The sequence below is a fragment of the Juglans regia genome, chromosome 16 (genome assembly GCF_001411555.2).
Source record: "Juglans regia cultivar Chandler chromosome 16, Walnut 2.0, whole genome shotgun sequence".
NCBI classification, from domain to species: domain Eukaryota; kingdom Viridiplantae; phylum Streptophyta; class Magnoliopsida; order Fagales; family Juglandaceae; genus Juglans; species Juglans regia.
The window spans coordinates 9,977,056-9,992,807 of NC_049916.1; the positions used below are offsets into that span (position 1 = coordinate 9,977,056).

The window sequence follows — 15,752 nt, forward strand, 5'->3', positions numbered from 1 at the left end:
ATCTAGTCAATGTGCTCTCTTTTTTTCTCTGCTATGATCATATTTGGCATCCGGTCCCATCTGATTTCGATTTTAAGATGATTATCGCGTGGGTCTGATTGTGATTTGGAATTGGGTTTGTGAGAGAAATCTCCCCCAAAAGAAAAAAATAAAAAAGAAATAAATTCGGGTAATCAGTTAACGGGTAAGGAAAACGGGTAATCGGCTAACGGTTAATCAGTATGAAACAGTCTCGGGTCGGGTCAGAATTTGTTGTTTTCCGGGTCGGGTCGGTGAGCAACCCTAGTTATAAGCTTGCACCCAGAACTCTTCTTTATTGAAAGGAAATTCATTTTTGGATCGATTACCTTCAAAAACTTGAAGACACAGCAACCATATGTCAAAGGACCATGGTCTGCCACGTATAACATGCTGGAGATCCTTCTCTTGGTTAAACTCAATCAGAAATTTGTTCATACCAACTTCTAAGAATTGAAACCAACTCTCACATCTCCATACTTTGGTCATAGTAGTCTTGAATGCTTCTCGATTAACTTGTCTTTCTACTATAATCATGGCCAATAAACAAAACTTACCATGTTGCAAAGCTTTGGCAGTAGAGTTGGGAGGTAAAAACACTACCCCTTTTTGACAAAGGCCTTCCCACTGTTTAGCTAAATCCTCCTCCATTATAACCTCTTCAAACCAGCCAAGCTAGTCTAAGAGACTTAACTCTTCCTCCCTGCAAGGTGAGGACTCGTAGAGAGAAAAACGTCACCCTGCAAGGAGAGGACTCGGTTTTGTATTTTGTTGTAATGCTTTTGAGTTGAAAGACTCTAAAAGCAAATGTTGGACTTTTCTAAAATGGTGGCCAGTAGGGCATAGTACATGTTTCTGTTCATCCCTTGTTTCACTAAGGGAACCCCAAATATGGTATAATATTTAGCCGTAACTTTCAGTCCCGAAAACTTTGAATGTAAATTGCTCATTAAGTTAACTTCTATCCAAGTTATTCTTGTTATGCAACAGTAAACAAAACTCTCTTGAGTAGCATAAACTAAACAAGCCATCTTAGTAATTACAAAGGATATACATACGCAAATGGTAAAAAGCAATTCTAAGAATTGTTTCACGCTCTCTCAGTACACACAGATCAGGTTGCACGGATCCTTGCCTTCATGACAATCTGCAGATTGCCTTCACAATCATGTCAGAGAACCCAACTCCAGTATGAAAGATTTCCTCTTCCCTGCAGCATTTCTTCAGTAGGTAATTTAAGTGTTCTCTGTAGTGATGCTCTTGAATTTTCTACATAAACTCATTGTCCCGGTCTATTTGAGCAAGTCGTGGAACTTCAGCATCACCTTGTGAAATTGATCGGTGTGAAACATGTTGAATTTTGGGTTGATTAAAGCTGTAGTTCATTGGTCTGGTTGATCTGACGACATTTTGCTTGGAGTTTACTGGTGGTTCCCTTTCTCCAGTTACTCCTTGGGTGAAGTTAACTGATGCTGAACTGGAATGTTCTCTTATTACACTGAAGTCCATGTCATTGAACATGAGGTTAGCAACTGCTCGGTCGATGGCATTGGTCTCAGATTCCATCGCTTTCTGACTTGCAGGCCTGCATGCATATAAATTGAGGTTTGATCAAGAGAAGCCAACTTCAACTGCAACCAAGACAAGGACCCGGAGACTTCATACAGATTACATGGATGCTAATTGCCCAAGAAGGGACCTGACAACCACATATGCCAATGTAATGGGATTAACCGTTAGAGAAATGCTACAGCCACAAAGAAATTTCACAAAAGTAAACTTACAAACTAACGTGGTTTCATGTGATACGTTAAATTTACTTTACAATAATACTAACTTTATAATCTGACGTACCACATCAAGCCATGTCAATTTGTGAATTTACTTTTGTGAAATCTTTTTGTGACTAAAGCATTTATCTACCTGTTAATGCAACAGAAAAAGTTTTAATCCATGTGAGAGTAGAAGGAATTTTTAAAACTTGGAATGAAGTGGATTAGTTTTATTGTTAGAATAAGATTAATTCTTCAGGAATCAAAGCAATGGTTGGCTGTCATGCAATAGAAACATAACAATGAAACAAGATCTGTCCTATTGCCACCGGTGATGCCTCTGGCTTGTAATTTGACTGTTGGAATGTCAATGACCGTGAGTAGCTTACATAGGAATTCTGGAAAGACTTTACATAATAATATAGAAATAACACAAAAAAAAATGCAGTGACATTGAATTTTACCTCATTTTTATATCATGTAGTGTCCATGGAGGGGGCTTTTCAGTGTCAAGATATCCACCTTCCTCCTGTGTTGCCATGTCATGGTGTTCCGAATTCTTTGCAAGGCGGTACAAAGCATCTCGAAAGCAAATCTGAGTCTTCTCCGTCAACTACATGAAGTGAAATAGAGAAACATTGATGAGCAATATAATGGTGTTTACCAATAGTAATATAGATAAAAAGCTTTCGAGTTCTTAATAATTTCACCTGTGCTGTCACCATCTCAAGCTCCTCCAATACAGATTCTTCAGGTGATTTTTCCTGGCCCGAGTTTTCATTCAAGCTATTCTGCTCAAACGAGACAATGTCTTCTCCAAACTGCCCCTTAAGAAAATCGAAGTAATTGACTAACCAAGGTTAATATCTTGTACCAAGTAATGAAAAAATAAACTTTGGTAATAAAAGTAGAACAGATAATAGTGGAGAGAACATATACTCCCTCCCTCCCTCCCACCCTCCCTCTCTGCAGTTCGATTATGTGTACCCTGATGAAAGGATGATACGCAGCATGCAAACTTCACACTAGTTGCATTTGGGTAGAGAGATATTCTCATGTATTCTGTGAATAGTAGTGAAAAAGTAATGAAAAAGTAATGATAAAAATTGAATAGTAGTGAAAAGTAGGTAAAAAGTAATAATAAAATAATGAATAGTAGTGAGGTATTCTGAGAACCCAAACTATGCATTACTCTGTTTCTAGAATACCAGTCTGCTCAGGTTTATTATTGTAGGTTCTACAAAATGAACCTACTACATCATCCTGCTTATGTGCAACCTGGTGGACTAATTTCAAGTTCTTGTCAAATATTTTCCAATGAAATAAATTATACACTACCTTAAGTACTCTCAACTATTATGGCATTCTTTACTGGATAAGATATTTCCACCTGGGGAAAATCTAAAGAACAACCACAGCCTAGTTCTCTTAACTTGTTTCCAAATGGAAGAAGGGAAATAAATATTTAGATATATAAAAAAATTTCAGTTTCAGAAGTTTAAGGATTAAAATAGGAAATTATTGTTATTCTTCATCATCCTCTCATGTAATATCAAATGATTGGCAGATGAGTGAAAAATAACAATAGTTTAATAATAATTTGATGCCGCAGCAGGGGATAATAGAAGGACAATGATTAATAAGATGGTGAATACCATTACTCTTAAACTAACCGTTATAAAATTCTAACTATCGCGACAGATTTCAATCGAAAGAAAACCCAACCAAGGGGGCAAGAGTACTCCGATGCTCACTTTGCAGCTATGAGAATAAGGATCTTTGAGTAGAACTTTCTACTAGAAAGAACCATAAATCTCAACCGTTGAAAGTGCATCCAACATAAATACTGGTTGCTTGACAGATCATATATCATAACAATATTAAAAAAAAAAAAACTCTTCAAAATCATAAAATGCATGGAAGCATAAGATTCATTTCTATGCGTGCATCACTTGAGATCAAGATCTTGAAATAAAGAGCAAGGTGCTTATGTAAATTCTTAGAAAACCCAAAAGAAGAGTTTAAGCACTGCAAATGTAGAAAGTGAAGCCACATTGAACCATAAATTCCTGCTACTGGGCAGAAAAGATAAAATTTCAGCAATCCAAACATCAAAATACCTGCCAATACCAGAAGCTAAAATTGGTATTGCAAAAGCGGTACTATCAACGAAGTCATCCAATATGTGCTTCTTCAATATATGATTGCATTTACATGTTCCACTGATCAGGCTAGTCTGCAGACCAGCAGTTAATGACTGAAACCAGACCACTTAATAGTTCCAGCCATTCAACTACGCATTCTAGTCCAGGTTTTGTAACACCAATATTAATTGATAAATTATAATTTACCCAGCAGATGGGAAAAACTAACCTTTATTGGTGCGCAATCCATTTGCTCTGAGTTGCATGGATTAAACTGCACAGCAGTTGCATCTTGATTATCCCGCCCCATTAATGGAGAGAAGGCATGTCTTTTGGGATACTTTGATTTTCCTACGGTTTTGTTTACATCAGTCCACATGCGTCGTGAATCTAGATTGTCACTGGGCAGCCCACCACATTGGGGGGATTCGGGAGAAAATTCAAATGACCCATCTATAGCTTCCATCTCAGGAAGATCTTCAAGTAAGGAGTTCCTGCATTAAGGGATAACCAGAAGAGATTAAGTCCAAAAAACAAGATGAATACATCATTTACATGAATATAACATGCAGCGCTTTGGACATTGTTTGTTTATTGAATGGCTCAATTAAGTTGCAAGTGGCACACAATATATAAATGTATTTTTGAAAAACGACCATCAAAGAATATGGGAAGTCCTTGACAAAACTGATGGTAAGTGATTAGCTCGTGCTTTTCAGATTTTAATTATCATATCAATGGTGACATGGTTTTAAATGGCCCAAGTCCTGATTGCAATTGGGCATCTGAAAATGCAATAGATTTTTATGTCAAGTTAAAGCAGCTGACGTCATTTCCTACATGCAGTAAATCAAGTTTATAGCAGATTTTACGCTTGTACAAGAAAATGTCATTCGTCTGTTCGACTCCTTCTAAGTCATCAAGCTGGTAGTCTGGCCGATCATGTGAAGGTGATCTCCAGTAAAAAGCCCCCTCCAACAAACCTTCACATATGCTCGAGCCATTGGAATCATCTTTATCATGGGAAGTATCCAACTCAACTTCATTGTATAAACTGTTTCCATCGAAGCTGGGTTCTTGTTCCTTCAAATTTGAATCCTTGAGAAAGCACTTGTCAGGTGACCCGATCCTTTCAGATGTAGTTGTCCCCCATTTGGACCAGCTGTCAGGCGATGGGAGCCTATCTGATATGTCTTGACATTGAGGGACAACAAACTCATCGATTCCATTCCCATAATACCAATCCATGAGACACGATCTGGGATCTAAAAGAAAAAATGAAACGAGCATAAGATTGAATAGCCATAGCAATCAGAAACTTATCATGAACTCGTCAATTACAGATTAAATTATCATTACGGAATACAAATCAATTTTTAATATAAGACAGAACAGAAAGATTATGTATTAGAGGCGATCAAACAGAGCCTTAAGAATAATATATTGATATACATACATACATACATACATACATACGTACGTACGTGTATATATAGACATAAAGTGTTCTCTATCCTTTGTTTCTTTTCTCTTTCTTCAAACGATAAACTATAACACTTGTTCAATTACTAAAAGGAAGAACCGAAGAAAATGAGTATAAATTACCCAGTTTAAACCTAGTTCCAGAATCAGATTACAACAAGAACAGATGTATCAAGTAGCTATAAGTAAGAAATTCATAATATTCAAGGAAAACAAGACGAATAATAATAGATTTACCCTATCAATTTCTTTATTTTTAATTGGACAAAAAAAAAAAAAAAAAGCTTTCCTCCACCAAGACGAGCATATGTATGCAGCTTAGTTGAGTGAAGGTTCAGAATAATATATTCTCAAATGATAATTCAAACTTTGGAAGCTTAATTTCTTCTCTTTCCCCTGCTTTTTCTCAGCATCCAAAAAACAACTCTAATTTAACCAAAAACAAATTGAAGCCCAAGAAGCAAGGTATCATCGAAAAAGTAATGAACAAGAATTTTACAAACAATACCAATCTTCAAGAATTGTGTATTCTATCATGCAGATGAACATAAGTGCTTCAATTAGAAGTACAAAGAAGTTCAAGGGAAACACTCACCTTGCGAAGCGTAAATGAGAAAATGAGGAAAACCCAGTTCCTGACTCAGATAGAGAAATCAACTCAGATCAAGAATACCTATAGAAATGAGTGAAACTTTGATGGGTTGGTTATGCTTGGTGCAGGAGCTTTAGAGCGTCTCAGATAGATTGGAAAAACTAAGGCAAGCTGTGTGGTTTTAAGAAGCCCAAATTAGTATTTTTAATGAGCAAACAAGTCTATATAATAAAGCAAGTTGGACAGAAAGCAGGAGAGAGTCACAGTCAAATGTGTTTTCCAGTTTTGTGGCTGAGGAATAAGGTAGGGAGTAGTGGCTGAGAACCCTCCATCTAAAACTACACTAACATTGGACCACGTGGCAGTATCATCCCACGTTTTGGAGACGAGGAACAGTTTGGATTTTGGCATGAGGTGCCGTGTGACCTGGCGAGTGGTGAGTTGCATCGTAAACTTTAAAAGAAAAATGATTTACATATAATACTTTTTACAGTATTTTATATAATTATATTTTAAATAAGAGATATTTTATGAAAACAACTTTATTTTATAAAAATATTTTTATTTTATAATATATTATATAATATATTGTATTTATATCATTCCTCAAACCTTTATTGCCCTAAAACGATTCGTAAAGGTTAAGTTTGGTGAGAGGCAGACAAAAAACAGCTGGACTGACCCCACTCGGATTGAAATGGAATGAAATATTCAAATATGTGATAGAAGAATTCGGATATAAAAACGATTTGTGAGGTATGAGATAATAAATAGTAAGAAAATTTTTTGATTTAGTAATAATATATTTCAATCCGAAGTGACGCTCCAGCCAAACCGATAAAATTCATTTTAATAATAGACTAATATATGGTTCTGTCTTGATATTTTAGTTTGAGTTTTGTTACTCAACTTTTATTATATCTTTTATTTTTTATTTTTTAAAATTTTTAATATTTTAAAAAAAAAATAGTTTATTCTTTTTAAATTATTTTAAATTTTTTATTCATTATTTATATAATAAATATTTAATAAAAAAATAATAAAAATTAAAAATAATATAGAATGTAGAGTATTAAAAGATTGTGAAGATTTTTTTGTTTTAATTTTCCTGTGTTTATCTCATTCTTCTTTTTTTTTTTTTTTAAATATAATCCTCTCTCCATCCTCTCACAAGTTTTCACCACCGACATCTATGACTTTCTCATCTGATATGAATCGAAAGATCGTTGACTCACTTCTGCATCAAAAACCTTATTTATTTCACGCTTCCAGACATCTATGGTTTATAAGTACGGTATGTCTCCTCTGTTTTAGAGCTTGTTTGAGATTAATACAAGAGATAGAGTTTAGTAACAACGTTTTTAAATGTAAAGTGTTGAAGTCGTGTTTCGCATCTAGAGTAGGGTCACAGTTGCCAATATTACGCCACCTGCAACAAGGAGGGAGAATGGGCTCCAGTGACTTTCAAAGTAGCTCTGATTCCAAAGTTAGTGAAGAACACACGAGTAATGGGAAAGCTTAGAATTAGGGAAAAATGATAAAAAGTGTTCAAAGAGCCTTCCCGTAAGAGGGATGGCTATTATTTATATCTGATTCGGACTCTACTGCCGAGGGAGGTCATAGAGTGTCATGTCGTACCTGACCTGCCACCACTCTTCCCCTATTATGACAGTGTGTCAGTCTGCAGCTCAGACTGTCGAGGGAGATCGTGGCATGTCAGGTCGTGCTCGATCAGACCAGCTGCCACCATCCTACCAAGACAGGGTGTCAGGTCGTGGCCGAGCCATCCTTCGTACTCTGGCAGCGCGCCGTTGCGTGTCATGTCTCCTGTCATGCACATTGAATGCGACATGCCTTGGGTTTGACGCACCCACGATGGGCACATCCAGCCGTCTGCGTACAGTGGGGTAGTATGCACGGTACCTTATGGCAGGGTTCAGTAGGTCACCTAGTCCCGAGACGAGGCTCTTAGCATATTCGAGCTTGGTGCCAAAGCCTTTCCAGATAGATTTACGGTTGAGGGCTCGATGCGTGGTCTCCCAGTCTGGGCTTCTAGCCCACATCAGGGTTTCTTCTAAGGGCCTGGAGTTCTCATAGCTTGATCTCTTTGGGCCTGAACCCTTCTGAGATGGGCCCCCCTCACAGTACCCCGCGAATTCCTATCACAGACATGTGGTGGGAATTCAAAACACCCCCAACAATGGTGCTATCCGTTTGGCTTCCATCACTTCAAATTCCCGAGGCCATTTGTCTGTTTGATGAGTTCCTTTTTTTGGTTCCCGTTTCCCTTCCATCTTTTGTCTTTAGTGGGTCGTCCGCCAATTGAGTTCTCAAGCTTACCCGTTCGGCTTCTGTCGATTCGGGTTCTCAAGGCCATTTGCCCGTTCAATGAATGCCTCTCCTCGTTTCCCATGGTCGTTCCATCTCTCGACGATTGATTGGACGTGCCGACTGTCTTTTTCTCCAAGTCCTGGGACCTCATTGGACAGTGCCCCCTACTCACCTGACACAACGGTTGCTGGGCACCGTGTGGCGTTTACTGATGTCATCGCTGTCAAGACCACTTTGTTTCCCGTGCACTCTCCAACCTTCCTTTGCTATATAAAGCATGCTTCTCCTTCTTCTTCCTCCATTTCTTCCTCCCACCATTCTTCGTGTTCCTGCCACTTCTCCAAGCTCCTTCTCCAGCCGTCGTGCCTTACTCTCCTTCTCAGGCCTTTCGTTCCTCTTTGGCCACCGCCTCTTTCTTCTTCCTCCAGTGTGACCTTCCTCCACTTCTTACTTTTATGTCGCTTCTCACTACTACCATGGCACCCAAGGCTGAAGTCGTTGCTCCGGGGGTGAGCACGAGGTGAATCCTGACTGCCCTGCATCACGGGTGGCCCTTTTCCAATTAATGTTTGCCAATGGTCTTCACCTTCCGTTCTGCAGTCCGGTTTGTGAGGTTCTTAATTGCCTTAGGCTGGCCTCGGCGCAGCTCCATCCCAACACGTGGCGACTCCTGGTATCTAGCTGCGTCATCTTCCAAATGGCACTTAGTGGGATTGCTCAGGAGTACCCTGACTTGACGGCTCAAGAGTTCTTGTCAGTGTATCGCATCAACCGCAAGCTGGGGAACATTTGCAATTTCTAGGTCGGGAGGAAGAGCAGAGTCCCTCCGAGGCCGCGAGCGAGGAGGGAGAAAGAGGAGGAGAGAGAGAAGAAGGAGAGCATTCCAACTTCTTCTTGCAATCGGGTGACGAAGAAGAAGAAAAAGAAGAAAAGGAAGCAAAGGGAGGTCAAGGAGATGTCCCTTCTATTGTAACCAGAAACCTAAAGGGGGTAGCCGGGTCCACCTCTCCCCACACCAGGGCCGCTCCCTCTCCGCCTTCCTTCATTAAGCCTAGCGGGGCCGAGCGTGAGGGAACTTCCCAGGATCCCCCTATCGTCGTAGAGTTAAGTGATGACGACGATTACGTAAGACACTTGAGGCTTTCTAGATTATTTGATTAGGCTAGATAAACTCGTAGAGGAAAAATTGTGCTTGAAATATTACGTTGTATACTTATATTTTTATTTTTTATTTTAATGAAAGTAGTGTACATGAGAAAGCCACGTGAATATATAAGTTTTTGGTGAGTATAAATAGCATTGTCCTTTAAAAAAAAAAGTGGGCTTCTAGCATTTTTTAAATGCATGAAACACTTGTTATAAATTTATCAAACATTCTATGTTTTTTTCAAAAATAATTTACAAACTGTTTAATCAAACTCTCAAACTCAAAACTAAACAAGTGCTTAGACATCTTTCTGCGTAAAATTCATTATTTTATTTATTTTTTGTTAATTTTAAAGTTACCAAAAGATTTGGTTAAGTTTGCTTTGAAAAATAATTTGGCTTAAAATATTATGTCTATGAATGTGTTTTGGGTTAGTGAGCCAATAGAGAAATAATAATTCGACTCTTAATAGTAATAACTATATATATATATATATATATATATATATCTTAATAGTTAAATTGAGGCAAGCTGTGTGGTTTCTAGAAGCCCAATTTTAGTATTTTTAATGAGCAAATAAGTCTATATAATAAAGCACAACTTGGACAGAAGGCAGGAGGAGAGAGTCAAATGTGTTTACAGTTTTTGTGGCTGAGGATTAAGGTAGGGAGTAGTGGCTGAGAACCCTCCATCTAAAACTACACTAACATTGGACCACGTGGCAGTATCTGGTCCCACGTTTTGGAGATGAGGATCAGTTTGGTTTGGCACCTCGTGCCGTGTGACCTGGCGAGTGGTGTGTCGCATCATAAACTTTAATGCCCTAAAACGATTCTTTTGGTTAAGTTTTGGTGATAGGCAGACAAAAAACAGCTGGAGTGACCCCACTCGGATTGAAATGGAATGAAATATGTGATCCGATAATTCTACTCATAAGAACTTATTTTTACATTCTATATCTATAAAATTAATGAGAAGATATTTTGATTTGGTAATAATATATTTCAATCCGAAGTGACGCTCCAACCAAACCAATAAAATTCATTTCAATAATAGACTAATCTATAGTTCTGTCTTGATATTTTAGTTTTCCTGTGTTTATCTCATTCTTATCTTTGGTTTATAACGGTATGCCTCCTCTGTTTTAGAGCTTGTTTGAGATTAATGCAAGAGATAGAGTTTAGTAACAACGTTTTTAAATTTGAGTTTGGATATTGAGCTGAACTTAACTCTTTATGAATAATAGTAAATTAAATAGTAAAGAGAATTATATGAGATCTATCTAAATTAAGTTTATAATGTATTTGAATGTTAAAATGAGTTTCATACTTTTTATGAAGAATTAAAAAAAAATTATAGATCTCACGTATAAATATGTGTTAAGTTTAAAAAGATTGTGAGTCTCACATGTAAGAAAATTTTAAATTGAAATGAGTTTAGTAATTTGAGAGTTTAGTATTTAAATATTAAACTCAACTTAAAATTAAACTGAACTCAATTGTATCTTGTAACCAAACACAGCCTAAAAATATAAAGTTTTGTCAAAAAGTTTTCACCTAAAAAGTTGACTATTATTGTATAGCAAACATACGACAAAGTGCTTTTAAAATTGTCAGGGATGGTTTCAAGCGCATTATTTCTGAAAAGCATTTTTCAACTTTATTTTAGAAAAAGAAAATGCTAAATGTAATCACAAAAACTTATTTATTCACGTGACTTTTCACAATTTTATGCCGTACACTTCACTAAAAGGACACTTAAACTTGTTGGATTATTTGATTAGACTGAATAAACTCGTGGAATGAAAGTTGTGCGTGAGATATTCCGTTGTATACTCTTATATTTATATTTTATTTATTTTTTTAATGGAAGTAGTGTACATGAGAAAGTCACGTAGATATATAAGTTTTTTGTGAGCATAAATAGCATTGCCCATTAAAAAAAAAAAAAAAAGTGGGTTTTTAGCATTTTTTAAATTCATGAAACATTTATTATAAATTTATCAAACATTCTATGTTTTTTTAAAAATAATTTATAACTCAAAACTAAACAAGTCTGCGTAAAATGCATTATTTTATTTATTTTTTGTTAATTTTGAAGTTACCAAAAGTTTTGGTTAAATTTGCTTGTGTTTGAAAAATAATTTAGGTGAAAATATTATGTCTATGAATGTGTTTTGGGTTAGCGGATAAAACCAATAGGAAAATGATAATATGACTCTCAAATATAACGATCAAATGTGTTCACTCATATATATATATATATATTAATAATTGAAAAAGTGATTATTAATAAATTTATATTTTTTCTTAATGATTAAAAATATTTAAAAAATACTTTAAAAAAAACACTCATTTATATTATATTAGTGTGCATATTTGAAATGCACATTTGTACAGCCTAGCATTATCCAAACCAATAATATCAACTGAGACCGATCGGCATCGATGGATGTTTATTATATTCAAATGATTTAGAGCCATTGGAACAATTAATAATAATATCCTCTTTAGGTGTCTGGCCAATATGATTACCTTCATCAAGATAAATGGCTATTTTGGTCATTTCAATGAGACACGTGGAGGTTTAACATAAATTCAAGATTGATGTGACTGTAGGGTGAATTTGAGGAATGGAGGAAGAAGTTGGCTGAGCGCATGTGAGGGGAGAAAGAGTGGGGAAAGGGAAAAAAAGGTGTTGGTTGGTCAGATTTGAGTATATGGGGATAACGTTGGGGATAACGTGTGACAACAAACGGACAAAGGTACCGCAAGACTCCAAGAGGACCACAGCCACATATTAATTTGTGGTGCCAAAGGGATTTCATTTACTTTTAACTTGTTCTTTCCCCGACACAGCAACAGTCAACATCCCTAAATCTACGACATTTCAAATACAAGACATTATTAGGCAAGCACAAACCAAATAGATTCATCCAAGGGGCCCCCCCTATGATATGAGTGGACAAAACTCAAATATTCAAGCCTAATGATAAGATAACTTCTATTTATAAAATTGCTGTATTTTTATTAGTTAATACGATAGGATTTGACTAACAAAAGAAGCTTAAAAATTAGGTTTAGTTTGTTTTTTACATATGAGATGAGATAAGATGAAATAAAATGAGATATGATAAGATAAGATGCATTAAAAAATTTAAAAATTGAATAAAATATTTTAAAAATATTTTTTTAATATTATTTTTATTTTGAGATTTGAAATTGTTTATTTTATTTTGTATAAAAATTTATAAAAGTTATAATTATTAAAAAAGATGAACTGAGAATAATTGTAAAAATAAACAAGATTTTCTTATGAAAAAAAAATATATATATCTTTCACACTAACTTGAAAGGTGTAAAAACTTCTCGATAGAAAAGAAAGCCCAACATCATGATTCATGCACAAAGAACCATCTAGTCCAACACATGATGTCTCATTCTTCTATCTGTAAATGATTAAAAAGCTAAATATCTTGAAGGTAACCTATGATTAAAAAATGACATTTTTTTTTTATTGTTGACTAGAGTTTTAAAATCTATCAAAGAATGATGGATGCTTAATTATTTCTCAATTTTCTTTATTAATTTAAAAGTGCAAAAGTTTCCTTTCTTGAGAAAATTTTAAGAGACCATATAATGAGTGAGAATTGTGTATGGAATCTCACATTACTTGAGAGAGAATTTCTTGCTCTTTATAATGAGTTCAATATAACTCCAACTGTACTATTTACTAGTCTTTTTCGAGTAGAGCCCAAATGTGCTCCAATACATGCTCCTTTCACAAATTTTAAATTCTATCCATGGAAGATCAAAAATCATAGCAATTTAGAAACCCTAAATCCCTCTTATTACAAGAGTAATGCTAATTACAATTATATAATGTGCAAGTCTTGTTTAATACACCTTATATGAGTTTCCCATGATGTTACCATATGAATTTGTCAAGTAAATGAAGTCTTTAATCATCTCAGCCGGATCCCACTATCACCGTTGAATATTTAAATTTCGGTGGAAACCAACTAACATCACCACTAGACATGGGCCTCAAACATCGATTGGCAACTAAACAATCTTTAAAGCCTAGTTTGGATTCTGAGAATATGTATTCTCAAAATAGTAATGATACGTGAAATGCGCAAATGCCGTACAGTCACTTTGAAAAAAAATAAAATTCACTATTAAAAAATTAATTTCTTTTCATGTAGATCTTACATTTATTCACTTTTTTCAAAACGACTGCATGACGCTTGCATACTCACGACTGCAAATATCATTTCTCTTCTCAAAATACTTCACTACTATTTATTACTTTATTATTACTTTTTACTTACTTTTTACTACTATTCAATATTCTATCATTACTTTTTCATTATCACTTACAGAATACCAGAATATCTCACTACCCAAACGGCATAGCTTACAATCAATTAATTTCCGTAGTAGTTGGTCAAGAACACCCATATAAGCTGCTGTTAAAAATGCTGTGAAAAACCATTGGGTACATATTAGGCCGCACCAGTGCCATAACTTTTTCTCAGTATATCTTCCGAACAATCGAAGACATTCGTTTCCCTATGTGAACGCATTTGGTTCTGTAGTTTTAGAATACTGGAGATCCCAAGTCCCCATCTCCGCCACTGCATATGATCTAATAATAAAGGAAAGCAGGAGGCCTGCAGAAATGACTCGAAACGTTTGACTCCTGGAATCAGGTCTTCCAGTACAGGGGCTGACGCCAAATACTTTTGAGTTGCTTTCTGTCCGAAGCCCTCACCGAAATCTATCTAGGATACCAACTTTCGAAATATATTGCACTTTCACTCTGGCTATACATATATATATATATATATATATATATATATATATAAACGCGCGCACTCTGTAAACACTTGCAATAGAGGCATTAATGTTCCCCAAAATCTGGTAGTTACATTAAAAACACCAGAAAAATCCATTGTGGTGGGAAAAATACGATGCGCACATGCTTTTAATTAAAGATTTAAGTGCAACCAAGAACGTCCCTCAACTCTTATCATATCAGCCAACAGCATCTAAATCAACTTCGGCATCAGTCTCTCCATCCATCATTCCCGTCTCAACCTCAGCATCAGCTTCTAACTGACCTGCCTCTTGAACAACATCAGTGTCGGAACTTTGCTTCTGATGTTCATCTGGTGTTGGAGTGCCACCTTGGGATATATTTCCAGTTGCCGTGGCATCAATATCCATCTGTGCTGCCGAGGCTTCAAGATCAGCTCTGATTCCCTCACCATCAACTTCACTTGCAGGAGTAGCAATCTATGTCCAAAAATAAACGATTATACAATCTCAAGAAGAAAAACTAGAACAATGGTGAGGTGATTCATCAAAGAGAGGTGCTATATAAATCTTCTTTGAGCCCTGAGCAAAGGAGCAACATCCACTCAAAATCACTGGTCATTTTATGTCACTAAATATCAAAATTCAGTCATCTCTGGAGTTAAGAACACAGTATAAAGTGCTGAATGAGAATTCCCTCTTTTAACTGAACCATCAAATATGTTATTGCTCTCTTGAGGTCTATTTTGATGCCTACAAAATCTTATTGGGTATGCTCATGTTTGGCTTCTAATTTGATCGTTTTTTTACACCACTTCCTATGCTTGATGTTGACATAAATATGCTGATCAATGTCTAAAATTTAAGAGCTTGACATAATGGCTGACACCACTATTTAATATTTTATTTTCCCAAACTATCTATTACTATTGCTATTTGTGCCCAAACCCACAACTTGGCATGTAAAAACACCAGAGTTTTGTGTTATAAAAGCCCCATGTGCGGCATGCTAACTCCCTTGTAATAATTTCCAATACCTCCCTCTCCTTCTCTCGTCCGAAAAAGATAAATTCTTGAAACCACCTCTCTGTGGCACATATAATCATCATAAAATTTTTTTTTTTTTAACCCCTAGGGGTTGTCTCAAGTGGTAAAGGTTTTGATCTTGGTGGTATGCTCCTTCCAGATCTAAGGTTTAAATCCTCTTGGGTGTAAACAATTTTAAGGGGCCATCAGATTGAGGGAACTTCTCCTTGAATTACCTGAGATGCATTTGTTAGAAACTGCTTGCCAAGGGCCTGTACGCCCCCGGGATTAGTTGGAACTTTGTTCTCGGACACCTGGTGCCAATTTTTTATTTTTTTTATTTACGTTACTTCGATATTAAGCAAACAAAATTTTCACTTTACAACTTGCTTTTCAAACCTAGGCACCATTGCAAACCTT

The 15,752-nt window shown here is 36.0% G+C and overlaps 2 protein-coding genes across 4 annotated transcripts in view; both read right to left on the reverse strand.

The window, feature by feature from the left end:
• Positions 1-943: 943 nt before the first annotated feature.
• LOC108999393 (protein LNK3-like) lies at positions 944-6,214 on the reverse strand. Of its 3 annotated transcripts, none has more exons than XM_018976284.2 (6): positions 6,012-6,209; positions 4,815-5,199; positions 4,164-4,428; positions 2,501-2,611; positions 2,255-2,403; positions 944-1,603 (listed from the first exon to the last, which is right to left on the reverse strand). In XM_018976284.2, the coding sequence occupies exons 2-6, from the start codon at positions 5,180-5,182 to the stop codon at positions 1,288-1,290; spliced, it is 1,209 nt and encodes a 402-aa protein (XP_018831829.1). In that variant the 5' UTR covers positions 5,183-5,199; positions 6,012-6,209; the 3' UTR covers positions 944-1,287. The 3 variants fall into 3 exon arrangements, with proteins under 3 accessions (XP_018831829.1, XP_018831831.1, XP_018831835.1); XM_018976286.2 differs by having other exon boundaries at positions 2,501-2,617; XM_018976290.2 differs by lacking the exon at positions 944-1,603 and adding an exon at positions 1,604-1,717 and having other exon boundaries at positions 2,501-2,617; positions 6,012-6,214.
• A 7,674-nt stretch (positions 6,215-13,888) lies between these two features.
• The window catches only part of LOC108993471 (THO complex subunit 1), a 30,846-nt gene continuing 28,982 nt past the window's right edge, over positions 13,889-15,752 (reverse strand). The window contains exon 22 of the mRNA XM_018968402.2: positions 13,889-14,786. Coding sequence (XP_018823947.1) covers positions 14,526-14,786 — 261 coding nt within the window. The 3' untranslated portion in view covers positions 13,889-14,525. The remainder of the gene's footprint in view (positions 14,787-15,752) is intronic.